Source organism: Choloepus didactylus, chromosome 6, assembly GCF_015220235.1.
Source record: "Choloepus didactylus isolate mChoDid1 chromosome 6, mChoDid1.pri, whole genome shotgun sequence".
NCBI lineage: Eukaryota > Metazoa > Chordata > Mammalia > Pilosa > Megalonychidae > Choloepus > Choloepus didactylus.
This window is the reverse complement of record NC_051312.1, coordinates 79,766,202-79,788,347: the sequence shown is the minus strand read 5'-3', so window position 1 is coordinate 79,788,347 and position 22,146 is coordinate 79,766,202. Positions and strand designations below refer to the sequence as shown.

The 22,146-nt window shown below is 39.6% G+C and overlaps 1 protein-coding gene and 1 pseudogene across 1 annotated transcript; both read left to right on the top strand.

Annotated features, from left to right (window-relative positions):
* Positions 1-13,886: 13,886 nt before the first annotated feature.
* Positions 13,887-14,797, top strand: LOC119538675 (olfactory receptor 52B2-like). Its single transcript, XM_037841816.1, is given in 2 exon segments — positions 13,887-14,283; positions 14,286-14,797. Coding segments are annotated over 2 exon segments (909 nt in total).
* A 6,858-nt stretch (positions 14,798-21,655) lies between these two features.
* On the top strand, positions 21,656-21,868 carry LOC119538823 (annotated as a pseudogene).
* Positions 21,869-22,146: the final 278 nt, after the last annotated feature.

The following is a 22,146-nucleotide window of genomic DNA, read 5'->3' as shown; positions in this document are numbered from 1 at the left end:
AGACATTTACGATTGTTATTTCTTCTTGCTGAATTGCCCCTTTTATTAGTATGTAGTGGCCTTCTTTGTCTCTCAAAATATCCCTGCATTTGAAGTCTATTTTATCTGAGATTAATATTGCTACACCTGCTTTCTTTTGGCTGTAGCTTGCATGAAATATTTTTTTCCATCCTTTCACTTTCAGTTTCTTTGTGTCCCTATGTCTAAGATGAGTCTCTTGTATGCAACATATTGATGGTTCATTTTTTTGATCCATTCTGTGAATGTATATCTTTTAATTGGGGAGTTTAATCCATTTACATTCAGCGTTATAACCGTGAAGGCATTTCTTGAATCAGCCATCTTATCCTTTGGTTTATGTTTGCCATATTTTTCCCCTCTCTCTATTAATATCCTTTATTGTACCCATACCGAATCTCTTTAGTACTGAACCTTTCTCCAAGTCTCTCTGTCCTGTCTTTGTTTCTCTGTCTGTAGGGCTCCCTTTAGTATCTCCAGTAGGGCAGGTCTCTTGTTAGCAAATTCTCTCAGCATTTCTTTGTCTGTGAAAAATTTAAGCTCTCCCTCAAATTTGAAGGAGAGCTTTGCTGGATAAAGTATTCTTGGCTGGAAATTCCTCTCACTCAGAATTTTAAATATATCGTGCCACTGCCTTCTTGCCTCCATGGTGGCTGCTGAGTAGTCACTACTTAGTCTTATGCTGTTTCCTTTGTATGTGGTGAATTGCTTTTCTCTTGCTGCTTTCAGAACTTGCTCCTTCTCTTCTGTGTTTGACAGTGTGATCAGTATATGTCTTGGAGTGGGTTTATTTGGATTTATTCTATTTGGAGTTCGCTGAGCATTTATGATTTGTGTATTTATGTTGTTTAGAAGATTTGGGAAGTTTTCCCCAACAATTTCTTTGAATACTCTTCCTAGACCTTTACCCTTTTCTTCCCCTTCTGGGACACCAATGAGTCTTATATTTGGACGTTTCATATTATCTATCATATCCCTGAGGTCCATTTCGATTTTTTCAATTTTTTTCCCCATTCTTTCTTTCATGCTTTCATTTTCATTTTCCATTCAGTCATCTTCCAGGTCACTGATTCGTTGTTCAACTTCCTCTAGTCTTGTACTATGAGTGTCCAGAATCTTTTTAATTTGGTCAACAGTTTCTTTAATTTCCATAAGATCATCCATTTTTTTATTTAGTCTTGCAATGTCTTCTTTATGCTCTTCTAGAGTCTTCTTGATTTCCTTCATATCCCGTACTATGGTCTCATTGTTCATCTTTAGTTCTTTGAGTAGCTGCTCCAGGTGCTGTGTCTCTTCTGGTCTTTTGATTTGGGTGCTTGGGCTTGGGTTATCCATATCGTCTGTTTTTTTCATATGCTTTAGAATTTTCTGTTGTTTTTGGCCTCATGGCATTTGCTGAACTTGATAGGGTTCTTTTAGGGTTTGTAGACCTATTGAAGTCCTTATCTCTAATTTATTAGATCTACAGCTTCGTGGAGTACACTTTCTCTAACTAACCAGCAGGTGGCGTGCACGAGCCACCTGTTCTCCACAAGCCAGTACTCCCCTGCTTAGCCTTTTTGGTGAGTGGGGGAGTGAGTCTTGTGGGGCCCAATTGGTGTACCAAGCTTGCGTGTGTAGTTGGTGTTGCCTGCCCTGTATGTGGGGCGTGTTTCTGGGCAGTCGGGGAGGGGGAGTGGCCCTAACAATCAAATCTCCCTGGTGATCCTAGAGTTTTAAAGCTGGTGCAATAGTCTAATCCTTCAGTTCAGTCCTGCCACAGTTTGTCTCTGCCACTGACCCACAAGTCCTTGGTATTGGCGTATGGCTCCTGAGACTTGCAAGTGGGCCCCTCTTCCAGGCTGTGCACCCCGGGTCCTCTGTTGAGGGATGACTGTGCTATGTCACAGGTGAGTGCCGTCCCCTCAGGGCAGTTCTGGGCTGCTGGGCTGTGTAGGGAGGCTCCCAGTCTGCTCAAATGATGGCTGAATGGGGCTTTGTTAATTCACACTGCTCCACCTTCCCAACTCTGGGACAATCAGCTGAGGTTGCAGGGAAGGCTAATGTCCACGCCCAGTTTTGTGGTGTGTGCCTGTTATTTGAAGCCCTTCCGTCACACTGGGTTGTCTGGGGCAGCTCTGGGCTATGGGGCTGGCGATGGGCAGGAGTGTTTCCTGTCCACCAGGATGGTGGCTGTGAGCGGACACCCCCCTTTTCTTGGGAAGTTGTGGCGTTTAGTGAATTTTCTCAGCCACTGAATTATTGCCTTTTGTCTCAGAGCTCTCTTAGTTCTGCTCTTGACTTGACGTGCCCAAATTGAAAGTCTCTGAAGCTTTCTGTATTGGGCTTCTTAGAGTAATTGTTTCAGAAAAAGAAAAAAGGATTAAAAAAAAAAAGGGTCCTCCTCAGAGATCTAATGGGTTATTGAAATGCTAAGAGACAAAGCAACCAGGGCCATTAAGGAAAGGTCCATAGGGCAGAGAGATCAGCTTTTCTTCGGGATTTGCATATGCGCCTTAGGACCTGAGCTCCGCCCTTCCCCTTTCTGTGTTCACCAGAACTCTAAAAATCCTCTGCTTTTATTTTGGAGTTTTTCGTGTTGTTTTTTTTTTTCTATGCCTGTCTCCTCTCTGCTGGGCTGGCTGCTCACAGATTCTCTGGTGTCTGTTCTCTGTCTATCTATGGTTGGAGTCTGGATCAGTAGAATGAGTTTCCGATAAGAGCAGCCACTGCAGTTCTCCCTTCTCCTTCCCGGAGCTGACAGCCCCTCCTCCCCCGGGACTGAGCCTGGCAGGGAGGGGCGCGGGTCCCTGGCCGCAAAAACTTACAGATTTCACTGATCTCAGCAGTTCGACATTTTCATGAGTGTTGTATGAAGTATGCCCAAAGACAGATTGCTCTGTGGTGTCCAGTCCACGCAGTTTCTGGCTTTCTACCTACTTTCCTGGAGGAGTAACTAAAACATACAGCTCACCAGTCTTCCATCTTGCCCCCCAAACTGTTTTCTTAAGGACACTAATTTAAGACTTAGAAGTCCTGGATTTGTATATTTGGCACTATGCTTTTTACTTGTATTATATCAAACAGATTAGTTGAGCTCTTAAGATGCCCATTTCCTCATAAATTTTTTTTCAGATTACATGAGAAAAGTCAGATAAAGTCCTCAGCTCAGTGCCTAGAAAATGCTAAGCTCTCAAAAAAAAAAAAAAAAAATAGCAACTTTATGTAATATCATTACTATTACAAACACACGAACAGATACTAGTAGACACCCACACAATGACAGGAAGTCGCAAGACCACATACCAAAACCTCAAAGCCAGAGTCTATTCATCTGGAGACAAGCTCAGGGATCATTTGGTTTTGGGTTACTTATTGGCATCCTCAATACAGACCCAGCCCTACTTGTTCTCTTTCGCCCCACTTATCCATTCTTATTTCAATGTTAGACTATTTAAAATCTGGTCCCAAGGCCAGCAGAAACTAACAGATGGAGAAAACTGGACTTAGCCTCACCCTGGCTGCTCTTAGCCTCTCCCTGTTCTCAGATCCACAGGAACACACTCTGCATATTAACTTCCTCCCAGATCTGGCTCTGAGCTCTGCCTTTGGCTTTTCTGCTTCCCAACCCTGTCTGCCGTGTCCAACAGCAGACACTCACCAAACCCGTCCCTTGATGGGGACGAAGGGCTGGACAAAAGCAACACACTCCAGCAGCCAGTCCCCTTTATTCCTCTTCCTGGGCACATAGGGAGAGGCCTCAGGGCTCGTGGGCCCCTGAGAGGGTGCAGACATTAACCCAGTGAGTGAGCTGTGCACTGCACTGAGAGTCAATCTCAAGGGTCCATCTCCTGAGGTTCTGACATCAAAAGTTTGGATGGACTGAGTCCCTGGGGCACTCTGGTCATCCAGGATGGGCTGTATCCTGAGGGAGCAGCATTCCTGGGGACTTCTTAAATGGCAAGTGCACTCTCAACTGCTGTTTCAACAATCTATGTTGAAATATGGTTTTGTCTATCCATTTTTAAGGGACTTTGTCTCTGTGTGTTGTTTTGTTTATACTATAACTATTCAATCATGTTTAAGTATTATAATATTTATTATAGTGTAAGAATGGAAAAGAGTGGATGGAAGAGGGGTACAGATTCTTCTTTCTGATCAAGCCAAAAAAGACATTGAAAGGACCATGAATATTACAAATAAGGAACACTGATCAAAGTTTTGCACTTTTGTGTAAAACTCCTTACACACACACACATGCTAGTGCTTCAAAACATCTTTCGCCTTCAGACAGAGTCAGACCCCAGGTCTCGGAAGTCATTCCCTTGGGACTTTCCAGGAGCAATAAATGCTCCCAGGCTCATTCTGCCTTCTGTGAGGGGCAGACACCCATCTATGGTTGAGGGGATGGATGGAGGTGAGTGAGCTTGGCTGCACAGGCAGCAGGTGGACCATTTCTGGTGAACGTGGACACCCAGAGACACTCAGCACCTACTGAAATCACCTGGGTTGCAAGAAGCCATTCCCATGTCTGTGGATTCGCCAAAATGGGCAGAAGGTAAAGTATCTTTACTTTGAAGTGAACTTTTGTAACTGTCCTCACCCCCTCTCCTGGTCGTCCTACAACAACTTCTCTACACCTGTAGGCTCAGCTTCCTTGTGCTCTTTCCCAAGAATAATGTCCACTCCTGAACCTTGCTTTCTGAGCCTTCCTAGGTGATGTTTTGCAGCCATGATTATCTAATTCTATTTTGGAACTCACAGGAGCATGCATGATGAGAACTCCTGCATTTTGGGGTCCCTCTTAAATAAAACATGTTTTCACTGAAGGCTATTTGAACATACTACACTAATTCTTGTTATTCTAACCCAAGATAGAACTTCAAATTTAAGTCTAGGGGAAAGGAACTCTTGAAAGATTAGACTATAGGGTTTTTATGCGTGCCTCTCAAATCTGGCTCAGTGGATAGTTAGACCCACAGTGGGTTGTCTGTCTATGAAGTTTGACCTCTGTCTTCTTTCAACAGGAAGCCAGAAGGAAAGTGGTTTGAATGATGTTGGAGCTATTAACGTTACACCTAATGCAGTACTCCTTGCCATCAGTAGTATAGCTAATTTCCTGTCACTGGGATGGTTTAATTAGAGACTGTACAGCTGCTTGGCAGGGATGCTGGGAATTTCGGTATGTTTGAGGGGTGGGAATGGTTGACCTTTAAGGTTTGTTCTGAGGTTCTTTGACTGTAAAAGTTGCTGGAGACTGAATAGTGCAGGTTTACTCAGTGTTGTAGAACCATGAAGTGAGTGCAACTTATACAACAATGACTCGAACTTCCCCCAATGTACAGAGAGAGGTGATCTGGCTTTTTGCAGAAGCTACTCAGACATTTCCTTTGTCCTGGGTTTGCCTGGGACTCAAACTTCTAAGTCCCTTCAACCCACAGACTCAGCTGAGTTACTGAAAGCTGAGCTCAGACTGTCAGAGCCTGGAGGCCTTTATACTGGATAATGTGAGCCTAGAGCTCAAAAGCTTCCCCACAAAAAGTAGTTAAGATTGGAGGTAGAGCAGGCAGCTGCTGGGTAAGATGTGACACAGAAGCCCTGGGAGAGTTGCTATCTCCCAGCTCCCTTCTGTATCCTTTGGGTATCAGGAATTCCTCACTCTGGGAATTCTCCCTTTTCCTACACTAAGGATGTTCAAGCTCAAAATGATTCCTCCAGACAAATATAATCTGAATTTAATACACAATAGGTGTTAATTCAAAAAAATTAGCATACACAGAAACACACATGCACACTACCAATACAAACACACCCAGCTTCTACCATTTTAGAAGCTCGAGACGGCCCATCAAATATGTGATTTTTCCTAGAAAGCTTAGCTTTGTAATTGGGAAAATGCTCTGGTTCTTAGCTTTGAGAAATATGGAGATCTCTTAATACAAAGTAAAGAACAAATATATATAGGTGCACACATACCTCTCTTCTTTGATAAATAGAACTCCCTAGGCATTGCTGTGCCAATTTATGGAACCAACCAATATTTTATGTGATTATAATCATGACCAGTCTTCCTTGCTTCTTTTAAAAGTCAAAGAAGAGTTCCGGCGGAGAGCGCGCTGAAAAGAGCGCGGCCTGTGTTCTCCAAACCCTGCGGGCCCTCGGACCCTCCGGCCCAGGCCGGCGGGTCAACTGGGGGCCCGGGGGCGCCGTGTGGTCCCTGCCCTGCGGAGACTGAGAGTCCTCACCACGACTGCCCACCGTCTTGGTCCAGGCCCTGCGGCAGCGGCAGGACCCGGTCCTCCCTTTCCCCCATGATGTCTTGACGGCGGCGGCGGCGGCCTCTCCGAGCCTGGACCCCGCCGGCCGCCGGGTTTCCCTGCCCAGACCTCCCCGGCGGCGGGCGTGGCGGGGAGAGGAAAATGGCGGCTTCCCGCATGCCGCGGAGGGCCGCTAGGGGACTCGAGCGCCCAGAAGGCGGGTCGTGTAGACTCAAGCTCGGTCCTCTCTTCGGCTTGGGCCACGGAGCCTTACAGATCCAGGACCTGGGGTGACCGCCGCATTCCAACTGGACGAGACGCCACCTCGTCCCAACAACGACGGACAAAGGCCTTAACGGGCCTGGACGGTGAGCGGAGCCCGGGACGACGACAAGTGGAACGGTTAGCGGGCCTTAGGGCAGTTAGTCTTCGTTCTGCCAGACCTTGCTTGACATTGAAAGAGAGAAATGGTAGACTAACCTGCGACATTTGTCCAATAACAAGTGCCCACCACCTTTTGGGAAGATTTACTGGCCGTTTATAGAAGAAGGCCTGTGTATATAATATGGAAAAGCTGCTCTCAAAGTTCCCCTCAACCTTTTTAAAGAAAACTTTTGCCACATCTAGGCTTACTAGCGTAAAGAGGTTGCCGACGTATGATGAAGTAGAGGTAGAAAATCACATGTTTGTAATGCCCATTTGTTAGGGGAAAAAAAAATTTTAGAAATGTCTTTGGAATTGACTTTGAAGTGGAATTTTGCCTCTGGAAGCGACAGCGTGAGAGACACAACCACTCTTGTTCTCTGGGTTGGAGGCGAAGAAGTAGAAGGCTAAGAAGAGGAAGAGAAGGTTCTATGCCAGACTGGTCATATTTAGAAGGTATTTTCATATTATAACCATTATTTTGTGTGTGCAATTTATTCTTCACTACTGTATATATAATTCGCAATGCTAAGTACTTTTTGAAATATCTCCTCTTCCTATATGTTCTGAAGTGCCTGACATATGTTAAAAGTAGAGGTAGTAGAAGAACACGTTTTGTAATTATCTTTTTGTTAAAATTCGTATGAAATATTGTGGAGTTTTTTGGAATGGCCAGACCTCCTCTCTAAATAGTACACGTTTTGTACACTGGTTTGGGGGAGGAGGCAGAAGGAAGTGCAAAGGGCTCTATGCCAGTGTGTTTATAATGAGACAAGATTAACCATTGACCCTATGTTTGTGCATTTGGTTTTACTTTGCTATGTATATAGTGTATATAGTGGATGCACATGTCCTAATTTGCATCTAGTCTTCTAGATGTTAAGAGGTTGCCAGTGTATGACAAAAATATAGTAAACTAATGCATCTTGTACATTTTGTGTTAAAATTCCTAAGAAAGATTGTCTTCTGAAATTTTGAGCAGTATAGCCCCCAGGTTGGTGGAAGAAGGATAAAAGGGAAGGGCTCTAGAGTAGAATGTACATATTTAGAAGACACTTTCTGATTAACTGTTGTTAGATGCGTGCAGTCTTTCTGATTAACTGTTGTTAGATGTGTGCAGTTTTCTCAAGACTGTTCTGTATATAGTGGACAAACTAAGTCATTATTTAAAACATCTAGTCTGTCTAGATGTTCAGAAGTGCCCAACTTATGTTAAAAGTAGAAGTAGTAAAATATTACTTTTAAATACTGTTTTGCTCAAATTCATAGGAAATACTGTCTTGGAAAACGGGATTGTTAAACCATCTCTGTGCAGCATACAACTGTCTATATACTCGTTCAGTGGTTTGGAGGAGGTGGGAGGGAAGCAATAGCAAAAGGTTATATGATAGTGTGTTCAGACAAAACTTTTTCTGTATGTCCTGTGCATTTCATTTGGCTGTATATATATAGTGTATATAATGGACAAATGAGTCCTAATTTTGCAGCTTCTAGTCTGTAGATGTTAAAGAGGTTGCCAGAGTCTGACAAAGTAGTTATTAAAATTAGCATGTTTTGTATGCTTTATGTTGAAATTTATTGGAAAGCTTGTCTTCTGTAAATGACTTTTGGGTATGAATTTGTTCAACCACCTCAAACCATTACACTTGCCTGTACTTGTCTACTGAACTGGTGGTGGAGAAAAGGAAGTCAGGAGGGTATGGTTTGAGGCCAAGATGGTCATGTTTAGGCGATACCTCAGATTATAACCATTGTGATGTGTGTACAGTTTTCTTGAACAATACTATATGTGCAGTGAACAAGTAAATTTTTATTTGAAATAGCTAGTCTTTTTTAAATGTTTAGAAGTACTTGATGTGTTTAAAAACAGAGGTAGTAGGATAGCACTGTAAATAGCTCTTAAAAATTCATAAGAAATACCGTCTTTGGGAATGGAATTGTTAAACCACCTCTGAACATTGTACTTGTTCATTGGTTTGAGTGAGGTGAGAGGGAAGAAATTGAAAAAGGTGTTTTGCTAGTGTGTACTAGAATATTTCTGGTCATCCATTGCCCTGTATGTTATGTGTATTCATTTAACTTTACCTTACTGTATATATTGTGTATATACTGGACAAATGAGTCCTAATTTTATAATATCTAGTGTCTAGATATTAAAGAGGTTGCCAATGTATGACAAAAGTAGAGTTAGTAAACTAACACATTTTGTACACTTTGTGTTAAAATTCCTAGAAAGGCTGTCTTCTGAAAATGACTTTTGGAAATGAAATTAGAAAACCCCATCTAAGTGACACAGGTGCCTGTAACTCATCCACTGGGTTTGTGGTGGAGAAAAGGAATCAGGAGAAATGACGGGCTCTAGACCAGAATGTTTCTATTTAGAAGACACTTTCAGATTTAACAGTTGTTACGTGTGTGTAGTTTATTGAACACTACTGTGTATATAGTGGACAGATTTAAGTCCGTATTTGAAACATTTAGTCTTTCTAGATGTTTAGAAGTACACAAAGTATGTTAAAAGTAGAGGTAGTAAAATAACACATTTTGTAGATATTGTTCTGTTAAAAGTTATATGAAATATTTTTTGGAGATGGAATGGTCAAACCACCTTCAGAGCAGTACATATTCTGTTTGTGCTGTTTCAGAAGGGAGAAGGAAATGCCAAGGGCTCTATGCCAGTAAGTCTGTAGTTGGGCAAGATAAACCATTATTCTATACGTTCTGTGCATTTTGTTTTACTTCACTGTGTATATAGTGTATATAGTGGACAAACGAGTACTCATTCTTTATCTAGTCTTTCTAGACCAGTGTATGACAGAAGTAGAGTTAGTAAACTAATACATTTTGTACATTTTGTGTTAAAACTTATAGGGAAGACTCATTTTCAAAATGACAGAATTTTACTTGTGGAAGCAAAATCATTTAAAGAAAAAAAAAGACAAAAACCTTCTAAGCCCCTCTACCATAAGTTTTACCCTTGGGAAGACAGTTGCTGCAAAGGAGAGGCTAGGCCTCCCTATATTTGTGCCTAAGAGTCTCCTCCTGAATGCCTCTTTATTGCTCAGATGTGGCCCTCTCTCTCTGGCTAAGCCAACTTGAAAGGTGAAATCACTGCCCTCCCCCCTATGTGGGATCAGACACCCAGGGGAGTGAATCTCCCTGGCAACGTGGAATATGACTCCCGGGGAGGAATCTAGACCCGGCATCGTGGGACGGAGAACATCTTCTTGACCAAAAGGGGGATGTGAAAGGAAATGAAATAAGCTTCAGTGGCAGAGAGATTCCAAAAGGAGCCGAGAGGTCACTCTGGTGGGCACTCTTACACACACTTTAGACAACCCTTTTTAAGTTCTAAAGAATTGGGGTAGCTGGTGGTGGATACCTGAAACTATCAAATTACAACCCAGAACCCATGAATCTCGAAGACAGTTGTATAAAAATGTAGCTTATGAGGGGTGACAATGGGATTGGGAAAGCCATAAAAACCACACTCCACTTTGTCTAGTTTATGGATGGATGGGTAGAAAAATAGGGGAAGGAAACAAACAGACAAAGGTACCCAGTGTTCTTTTTTACTTCAATTGCTCTTTTTCACTCTAATTATTATTCTTGTTATTTTTGTGTGTGTGCTAATGAAGGTGTCAGGGATTGATTTAGGTGATGAATGTACAACTATGTAATGGTACTGTAAACAATCGAAAGTACGATTTGCTTTGTATGACTGCGTGGTATGTGAATATATCTCAATAAAATGATGATTAAAAAAAACAAAAAACAAAAAAAAAACCCTCTAAGCATTGCAGATGCAACCACTGGGTTGATAGAGGTGAGAAGGGGAAGGATTCTAGGCCAGAGTGTTCCTATTTAGAAGACATTTTCAGATTATATCCTTTGTTACATGTGTATGGTTTATTCAGAGCTGCTGTGTGTATCGTGGACAAGTTTAAGTCCTTATTTGAAACATCTAGTTTTTCTAGATGCTTACAAGGTTACAACATATGTTAAAAGTACAGAGTGTAAAATAACATTTTATATATTTTTTCTGTTAATACAGAAGAATGGCTGTATTTGGGGAATGGCACTGTTGAACTAGATGTCTTGGAGCAGTGTGCTGAGGGGGTGGAGGTGGGGTAGGGAAGGAAGTGCAGAAGGAAGGGTTCTTTGCCTGCGAGTTAGACAAGTTCAGATTGTTTGACCATTGTTCTGTATAGGCACTTTAGTTATTGCTGTGTATTAAAGGACAAGTCCTAATGTCCAAAGTATACTAAAAATAGAAGTAGAAAGATAATCCCTGTAGAAATGTCCTTGCGTTAGGTTAAAGGAAGGCCTGTCTTCTGGGAGTGACTTTGCTAATCCACCTCTTGGAGCCAGACGCATTTCTGTACTTAGTCATTGAAATAGTGGAAGAGGAAGAAGAGGAAGGGCTCTTTGCTATTATCTCTAGAGCTAGAAGACAGTTTTAGATTATAACTGTAGTTCTATGTGAATTTTTTTTTGTAAAATACCTGTATTTATTGCGGATAAGATTCATTATTTCACAATATCTAAGCTTTTTAGACTTCTTGAGGTGACAATGTATGATAAAAAGTAGAGTAGTGAATTAACGAATTTATAAATATCTTTTGGTTGATAGAAAAGAAGCATGTTTGACAAGGAATTGTTAAACGACCTCTGAGCTATTGGCATCAGAACTTGTTTATTAGGTTGGCTGCAGAGGGGCGGAATAAGGTGCAGGGGGAGGGATGCATGCAGCTGTGTTCATATTTCCATTTTGATGTAACCATTGTACTTGGGCATCTCTTGGCTGTACCATAGGACACTGCTAAAATAATTCAGTGGAAACATACCTTGTTATTTCAATATAGATCTGACAATGAATTCTCTTAGATGAATTATACTTATTGTATTCTTTATGTCTAATTTTAAATTGAGCATTAAGGGAATGCAGTATTTGTAACTCTGCCATATCTATAGAGGCCTGTTGCATTTTTGTCTTTATGAAATTGTTGTCCCCAAGAAAGGCAGGAATACATTTTCCACCCTTGATTGAGTTGGTGTCATGTATTCTTGGTTATATCCCAATACTCATAGCTTTGGGACTTTGAATTGGTAAATATTCATGAAAAAGCATGATACACATAAAAATGTATGCTCAGTTGTATGTAGACACATAAAGCACCGAGAAGGATATGTCAACTTGTAAACTCCTTATGATTCTGGATGACTTTTGTGTTTGCTTCTTGAATTTTTCAGTTTTCTATATTGCACAATTAAAAGTTTGAAAAAAAAATAGATGTTATTTTTAAAACCTTAAAAAAAAAAGTCAAAGAAAACTCCAGATGTATCATAAACTTGGAGCTGCTCCAACAGAACACTAGATGGCTATAGATGAGAGGGGATACTGGGTAAAACTTCTTTATGGTTTGGGGATATTCGTTATCTAACCTCTTATTAAAGTCTAAAATTTTCAAAACTCCCTTTAATAGCAGAATGGACTTCATCAAATTGTTGTCATATATTTAAAAATAGTAAAATATATAATAGAAAAATAGAAGCTGTCAGATAAGACAAAAATAGGTGGATAATAATTGTTAATATTTCCAGATTTCATCTGCTAGACAACCCATGTATACAAATTATGTATATTTGTACATATATGTGCATATATATTTACATATATATTTAATTATTCAACAGTGGTATCATTCCTAAGTTTTTATGTAATTTCTTTTCTTTATTTGATAAACTGTGGTAAACTTTAAATTGCATTTATTTCTTAAGTAAAAATAATTAAGTTACTTTTGTGTATAAGCTGATGTTTCCTGATACAGAACAACAAAATTGCCCTTTGTTAAGGAGAAAAGTAACTTTTCTTTTTAATGAAGAGTATTCCTAAATTTTTTAGTGTATTTAAAATGTTGGCAGGTTTAGGGATTTATTTTGATCTTCTTTAAAGACAATGGTATATTGCATTATATGCTCCTTGTTTTAGTAATGGAATCCATTCGGCGTGGGCATGGGGTGGGTGATTCCAAAAATTCCTGGGAGGAGAAATTTAAGGATAGTTGATTACATTATGTTCCCTAAAGGATAGAATTTCCTTATACACTAATCTCATTCAAATTCTTTCCTGGCACACACACAACAAATGTAACCAACAAAGAAAGAACATAAATTATTAAATCTATTTTAAATAAGAAGAGTGTAAATAAAGAGTGGTTGGTAGCAGTACCCAATTATATCTATTGATTTACATTTTTGACAATTGCTCAAATTACTTATGTAGGATAATGTTTCTCTGAAGTAATGGAGTCTGGCTATATTAATAAAGGAAAGTCTGTGATAGAAACTTAACATTTTAAAATAATCTGGGTACGATTTATTACCGAGATTCATTTGAATTTTAGGAAATGCATTCTTCTTCAACTATAGCTTGCTATATTCATTCTCAAGTAGCAGCATTCCTAATTGTACTGATAGCTTTTAATAGTTTAATAAAATCTTTTTGTAAAACTATTGTAACTGCAAAGGAAAGCTATCGGTAGTCATTGGATTAATATTTTGTTAAATAAACAAGAAAAACACCTAAATTGACTCCGTGGTTCACATAGATTGGAAACCTGTATAAAGAATTGCTTTCTTAAAGGCTTTTGAAATCCTTTTTCCCTTTTATGCTAACGTAGATTGCTCTGGACACACTGCAAGCGATTAATAGATGTGTGTTGATTAGGTAAATATGTGTGCTAGGTAACTGAATTGTTGTTAAACTGGTTAAATAAGAAAAAAATTGTTTCTATTCATTTTTAATATTATTTTTTAAAATTCATAACTTTCTTTTCCATCTTAAAATGTTTAATCTGATTATTAAAGGTTTTACAGCTCTTGTATGGCCACCATTTAAAATTTATGTCAATTGTATGAAAAAATAAAATTCAATTCAGGATTTTCCTTGGACGCATCGTTAAAAAATTCTTCAGTCCCACTTTGAATCTTTGAAACTTCCTTGTCAAAGCAGAATAATGTGCATATTAGGTCCACAGTTAAGAACACTGAGAAGGTGGGCAATCATTAACAGATTTTATGCACCAGGGGCTTGAGCCCATGGAGAACTAGTAAATATATGCTGGTTGATTGTGAAAAAGGCTAGCTCTTTAACTTTCTTTCTTCTTAAGCAGAAGAGTGTTGAAAGTTTTATGACCTAATTCTGACATGTCAGCTTCCAACTATTCTACTGTCAATTATGATATGCTTGTGCTGATTGGCATCCCTGGCCTGAACGAGCTACACATGTGGATCTCCAGCCCCTTCTGCCCAATGTACCTGATGGCAGTGTCAGGGAATGGTATCCTGATCTATGTGGTGACTGTGGAACACAGTCTTCATGAACGTATGTACCTCTTCCTCTCCATGCTGGCTTTTTGGGATCTGATTCTATCCACATCCATGGTACACAAAGCCCTGAGTATCTTCTGGTTGGATGATGTGGACATTTCCTTCAATGGCTGTGTCACCCAGCTCTTCTTTATGCATTTTGCCTTTATAGTTGAGTCACGCATTCTCTTGTCCATGGCTTTTGACCACTATGTGGCCATCTGCTACCCATTGAGGATACCACCGTTCTTGTCCACAGTGTCATTGGCAAATTTGGGGGTATTGTGGTGTTCAGAAGTTTTGCACCTGTCTTCCCCATTGTCTTCCTTGTGAAGTGGTTGACCTTCTGCCGGACAAACATCACTGCCCACACATTCTGTGAACATATGGGGTTGGCAAAGCTGGCTTGTGCTGATATCACCATCAATATCTGGTATGGAATCTCTGTGCCACTGCTCAGTGTTATGCTACATATGGTGACGATAGTTATCTCCTATGGCCTCATTCTCCAGGCAGTCTTCAGACTGCCATCCCATGATGCTCGCATGAAAGCATTCAATACCTGTGGTTCCCATGTCTTTGTCATCCTCTTGTGCTACCTTCCAGGGATTTTCACTGCCATTGCTCAGTGCTATGGCCAAAAAATCCCCAAGCATGTCCACATCTTGCTGGCCAATCTCTATGTTCTTGTTCCCCCCATGATGAACCCAATTATTTATGGAGTAAAGACCCAACAGATTCGTGAATGAGTGACCCTTATGTTTTCTCCAAAAGGGAAGTCTTGCTAAAGATGACAGGATCTCTATTTGAAATGTCCATAGGGTTCTTCAAATTTAGTGACAATGTGAAATCTCTGTTTCTGCCAAACAGAAAAATTAATGTATAAAACACTTGTCCTTCCTCTACCCCTTGAATTTTAGATCTCTATGAACATCAAAATTGTTTGACATCTATATAGCAGGGAAAAGGTAGAGGTTTCCATTTCTGTCTGACTTTATTCACAAAAGAAGACCTTAACAATTTTGTAACACAAATAGAAATACCTGATGATACTAGATGGTACCAACTACACATAAGAAATTATATTAAAGAGTATAAAATACATGATTTGTGAGAACAGAAAAAAAAAAATCAATTCAAGTGGTTTGGAGATAGAGGCTCCCCTGGATGTCTTATTCAACCCTCCTAAATTTCCATTGAGCCCTCTTCTTTTTTAGGGGGTTGTTACATGAGGATCCAATGCAAAAGTGGAAGTGGAAACATTTTTAAATTATAAAATTTTTAAAAATGAGTTTTGTGTGGTATATGACTCCCTGGGATGAATCTGGACCCTGCATCATGGGATTGAGAACATCTTCTTGACCAAAAGGGGGATGTGAAATGAAATCAAATAAAGCTTCAGTGCTGAGAGATTTCAATTGGAGTTGAGAGGTGACTCTGGTGGTCATTCTTACACACTATATAAATAACACTTTTTAGTTTTTAATGTATTGAAATAGCTAGAAGTAAATACCTGAAACTATCAACCTCCAACCTAGTAGCCTTGAGTTTTGAAGACAATTGAGTAAAAGTGTAACTTTCAAGAGGTGACAGTGTGATTGTGTAAACCTTGTGGATCGCACTCCCTTTATCCAGTGTATGGATGGATGAGTGGAAGAATGGGGACAAAGACTGAATGAAAAATAGGGTGGGATGGGGGGGATGATTTGGATATTCTTTTTTACTTTTATTTCTTGTTCTTATTCTGATTCTTTCTGGTGTAAGGAAAGCAGTAAATAATAGATTGGGTTGATAAGGGCCTAACTATATGATGGTACTGTGAACAGCTGATTGTACGCCATGGATGATTGTATAGTATGTGAATATATCTCAATAAAATTGAATTTAATTTTAAAAAATGAGTTGTGTCATTGACATTAATGTTCTTGTGTTCCCTGGCATGAATTTTCACCCTCCTTGTGATAAAAGGTGAAAAGCAAAACAAAGCAAAGTTGTCCTTTGTCTTCAGCAAAATCCTCTATCTTCCTTCTCCTATCTATTCTCACCAAGGATCACTTGGATACAGTGAAGTGGCCTCCCCTACTCAATGTGGTCCCCCTACTTTGTAAGGAGGCCAATAATAGAAACCATTCCAGGACTCTACCTGCACTGGCCACATTCCAGGCACATCCAACATGGTCGCTTGAGCTACTGATGCCTCCTGCCCTTCCCATCCTTCAGAAGTCCCAGTGGGAATTTTCAAGGAAAGGTCGCTCTGCACCCTAACCACAGTACCTCCTTCTTTTCATCTGTGTGCTCAGATTCTTGGCATGCTATGGGGGTATAGAGAACATATATTTGTGTTTCTCCTGAGTTGGGGTTTTCTAAATGAATTTTTGCAAAATTTTGGATCCTGGACTAAGATAAAACTTTGGGAAATTAATTTGCGACTATATAGATAGTGAAAGAACTCAGAGGGATTTATCTAACTCCAGAGGTATGGAGACATTCCTGGATTATAAGGATTTCAACAATGGTCAGACCTTTCCCTGGAGAGATTTATTTCCCATTAGTCTCCAAGAAGATGTTCACAGGAGGGTAGAGAAGGGGGACTGGTCTCTTTGTCTTTTATAAGCAGAGATAATACATTTTCCTCCATTCCTTGCCAATGACACAGATTTTGTATGCATAGGACATTTACCTGGCCTTCATAGTATTTTCTCAGGGGTAAGAATCAAAGTGGGGATCCGTGCAGTGGATATTATTTGCTTTTTAAGTGAATAGTGATAATCTGTCTCTGATCCAGAACACCTGGTTTATGCATGAAGGATAAAATTGATAAAATTAGTATTTAAAATGCCAACAGATGATCAGTGCAACCTTCTAGTGTAAATGGGCTTCTTCTTCCATGGAACTCAACCCCGAAAATCTTGGGTGGCTGCTGTCACAGGCCTATCCTCCCCACTCCCCTTTCCTCTCTATTATCTGTAGCCACACAAATTCACCTACCTCAAAGAGCCAGTCTGGGTTAAAATAAAGTCATCCCCTCCTGCACAATACAACCAAGCTTAGGAATATGAAAGGTCACTGATTAAAAAATGACCAAGGGGACATAAAAATCAGAGGTCAAAAGAAAAGATCCCAATAGAGTAGTGGAGGCCAAATTGCAGCCGGCTGTTTAAGGTTTGAAGGCACAGCCTGGGCCACACTCGTCTGTGAGCTGGTCTTTCAAGAGGATTGTAGCCAGTGGTGAGATGGTGAATATTTAACAACTATTCTTGAGACTTAATTTGTATATTTACATATTCTTATTGCATGAAAATAATAATAATATATTTTTGATACTATTTGTTGATAATTATGTTCCAGGCACATGCTATGCTAAACACTTTACATAGATTATCTCATTTAATCTTTAGTATGTGGTAGATACTTCTATCCCTAATATTTCATATGTGTGTGTGTATAGATAGCATATATATATATATATATATATATATATATATATATATATATATATATATATACAGCATGTATATTTTCACATAATAAAATTCCATGCATAGAACAAGCCCCCCAGGTTAACATTTTCATTGAATCAGCTAAAGAATGCCATGAAAGAGTCAAGTTCCTTCTATCTTATTGTTCTGCCAGCCTTCATCATCAGACTGGTAGCAAGAGGGCTGAAAAAAACTTCAGGTATGAAAACTTACAAATAAAGGAGACTGTCTCTTCTAATAGCTCTCTCCAGGGAGAGAGAATACTTTTCCAAGAAGCCTTCCAATTGACTTATATCGTTGTCAGAATCACAAATTATAATGAGGTCTCATGGTCATTTTTAAACCAGCCATTGGCAAGAGAAATGTGATTTCACTTAGAAAAATCAGGCCCATCCCTAGAACTGGTGGTACAGAGTTAGAAGGAGGCCCTTGGCTGCATGTGAAAGGGTAGATAGTAACATAAAACCAGGGTTTTGTTAGGAAGGAGACTGATAGTGGGAACTGAACCTATGTACTGTAACCAAGAGTGCTTGTTCCAGTCAGTTTATAGATGAGAAAAAATGAAATACACTGAAGTTAAGTAACTTGCTCTAATTTAACAGCTAGTAAGTGATGGAATTTTAGTGCTCATCAAAGTAGAGAAACAATTGAAAGATTGAGGATTCTCTGGAGGAGAATATTGAGGTTGATGGAAGACTCTTCCCTATACAAGTTCAACAAGAAAAGCTCAGGTATCCAGTCTGAGAGGTGAGAAGCTTAAGAATTGGAGCATTTCATTATTCAAAACACAGAAATCATGAGCATCTGACTTCCAATAGCACTATTGCAATGAGAACTTTTTCCCTTTTCTGTAGAGTACCTTCCATCATCTTGACCCTGGAGAAGTCAGCAGCCTGAGAAGGAGAAAGAATGAAAAACAAATCAGAATGCCCAAATCCAATTTTCCTACTGTGGAACTTGGGGCACAATTAAGGCCAGAATTTCAAAAAGTGAGAAGTTTTGAATTTGACACAGGATAAAGGCTTTTACCATCATCAGATATCAGAGCAGCTGGATTACATTTCAGAGATTTCAGGTGTTTTCCTCTGTCTACTGTAATATACCACAAAGTAAAAATGACTATTTATATAATGATTCAGTGGTCATAATCATGTGTTTCTAAATCCTAACTTCTTGGTTACAAGACTCTTAAACTGAATTGAAGGAAATCATACTATTCTTTCATTCAGGATATAGAGTAGGGCATAGTTAAATTTAATGTTGGATTTAACTAAATTTCATTCGCCAGCCTTCAATTTGCTCATTTCATCTTGATTGTAATTTGTTCACTATTGGTTAGTTTCAGTTTCCTTATCAAACCAATGCAAGGTTTTGCACAGTACATTTTTAATAAAAATTTTACCTATTCTTCACTTAATCACTTTAATTAATTCCTGAAAACCCTGAAGTCAAGCAAAAGGTCACTATACAATTTAATTTTAATGGGAGAAGTTATGATGTGTTCCTTTCCAGTCCAAGATAACCAAACAATTTTCCCAGATTTATGTATGGGTATATACACATGTATATGTATGTATTTATATTTATGTAAATTAAATGGTAAAAATAAATTTATGCATGCAATAAATGCCCTGTAAACAAACAATGTACAAACTTATTTCTGTATCATTTTCTTCACTAATTATTCAACCTTTTGAAGGCCTTGGCTATCTTACACCAGACAATACTTAAAAATAAAGTTACCCCACAGGAATATAACAGTTGCACAAAATAGAAACTAAAGAGTAGAGAAATATGAAACCTGTGAAAATAGTAAACATACATACACAACAGAATGAAAGGTCATGGAAGATGCTATCACTTTTATTACTTTCATGTGGGGTATAAATCTGAAATAACACATTTTGGGTTCATCCAAAAATGATTCACAATTCAAATTTGTTCCACATGATAGTCTCTGTCTTGAAACTGGTTAAATTAGGTGAGTGTGCCTTTACCTGAGAGTCTAATATCAAAATATCCTCTTTTCTAGCATATTTATTTAGTGTGTTTTTAGGGTGAATATGTTGTTATACATGGAAAAAAAAGAAAGGAATTGTCTGAGAACTCACATACTTTTTAAGAGCTGTCCTAACTAAAAGTTGTTAAATGAGTGATCATTTTGTGGGGTGACTCTATTTTAAATATTTTAGTTTTATGTAAGATCCTTTATATTTTACTCCCCTTTTAATCAAGAGTAAATATTTCTGAGTCTCAGTTTTTTGTTCTTTTTTTTTCTGAAAAGTCTGAATAATACCCACCCCACAGAGCTATATTAAGAGGTAAATGTTTGGCAAAACAGTTCTCTGTGAGTGCCTCTTATCCCATCTCCCAACTTTATGTGTGCTTATGGTTCAATTTCCCCATGATTATCAGAGTAGTTCTTTAACAATACAAATCTGATTTTATATCACTTCCTTGCTTAAAAACCCTTCAAAGGAATTGATCTGTCTTGGGTTGAAGTAATATACTTCAAAGGTTTATAATGCCCTGTGTGAATTGGTCACAGTTTATAAGCTGAGTCTCACCTTTTGTCTGACTTTCAGTCTCAAAGGACTCAGAGGAAAGGTTTCAGGAGTTGGGGAGTGGGGCAATGGGATCAGGGAAAGATATTTACAATGTCCTATGGAGATTAGGGTTTGGAGAAATAGGCTAGAGGGCCTGGGTCTCTTGTGTCTGACATAAACTTCAAACAGTTATATTAATCCCATTGGTTTTAGGACAGATAGTGTGATGAAGGGATTTGGAGTGAGGGTAAGGGTATTTGTGAGGTCATGACAGGAGTAAGAGTGGACCCAGGAGATGGAGAATTTTATCCACAACATCCAGATTTTCTTATGGAATTCCAGAACATTAGTCTTTCTTTTCATCCTTCTGGCTTTTCCCTAAATAACCCTTATCTCTTGTCCAAAGGGCAGGAAGTAGGGCAATCTGGATCTTTTCAGGCTTCTTTTATCCCTTAGGCCTCATGTACACACAGTGCTTAGCAACCATGAGCTTTATACCTGCTCACAAAATGGCTCAAATTATGGTATTTATGAACTAGTCATCCTTAAGTCAATTTGTAATATTATATAATAATTATTTTTGTTAGTATAATAAGTGTTTTTGATGGGAATATTTTTCTTTGTTATGTATGAAGCAACTGTGATCTGAGAATCACAGTTTCTGGGCTCCAGTAATCCTAAGTTTTCTTACTTGCTGTTCCTTAGGCCCCTGATACAGCTGTGCAATGCTCATTCTACGCATGACTTTCATCGCTCCAGGACTGTTGATGGAGCACATTGCCGACCACATCTGAGGACTAGGTACACGCGGGTTTTTATGGTGGTTTGTCCTATGGGCAGGTTTCCCCAAATCCTGCCCCCGTCCCAACTCCCTCCCCTTTCCTTTCCCTTTTAGTCTTCTACTTTCACTTCGCAAACAAGCCTAGCAGCAGCAATTGTTCAAATTCAGGCCACAATCCCTGGTCTCCTGAGTGACCTCAGTTTCTTCTCACCCTTTTGCAAGGAGTCTAAACTCCCATATGCAGTTTGCATTTGTTTGCAGAGAGGGGATAGCCACATAGGGTTTAAGGAGTACTGGGTATTTACACGGTTTAGGATGTGACCCAAGCATGAGGAGGTCACATCAGGCAAGCAAATCAGGAGCCAAGAAATGCTGCTTAAAAGGAAGAATCTGGCTGACTTGATGTAGCAGCTAAATGAAGTAAAGGAAATATGGCAGAGTGCCCGGAGTGTGGGGATGAGGGGAGGCCTAGAGGGAGCGGAAGCCAGCTGCACCTCTGTCTCCTCCATTTATCTTTCTGCTCCAGGAAGAATGCGCCCTTCCTTTCAGCCCCTAGGAGGGTCTGTCCTCACTCCTTCCACAGGGATTCTAGGAAGCCTTAAGGACAGAGTATATGAGAAACCCCAAAGTAACAGAAAAACATCAGGATGAATTGAAAAAACAGAAGCTGGAAAATAAAGGGAACCTTTTCCTTTCTCAAGTGGGAGAAGAGCCATGTCAAGTTAAGATAGCATTAGGGCTGCAGCTGGGTCATCTTCAGTAGTGCAGGAGTTGGTTTTTGGCCTTGGTACCCCTACTGTGATGTGGTTCGAGATTCTCCCTGGACTCGCCATCATGGGGTTGTGTTTGCTCATCCCCGGAGTGGCCACTGCGAACATCCACAAGTTCACTAACTAGAGCAAGGAAAAGAAGGTTGCCCGTTATTCATATCAGTGGTGTTTGATGGAAAGAGATAGGTGGATCTCCAGATTGAATTGTTACTATGTATCAAAGGGTTTGGAGAATATTGACTGACTCAAGAAAGCATTTTCCTGATGGATGAAAAAAAATAACTCAGTTATGAGCACCTACCCCTGCTGAAAGTTTATACTGTGGTATATTATGTAGCATGCAGTGCATTATATGGTGCTTAATAAAAATAAAAGAAAAAAGTAAAAGAAAAAAAAAGATAGCATTAAGAACTTGAGGGATAAGCTCTGATCCCTAATTCCTGTGGCACCTCTGACACCTGTGGGATGGAACTACTATCTGTTCGCTCAGTACACTAGGTACCCTATCAACTCCTCTGGGAC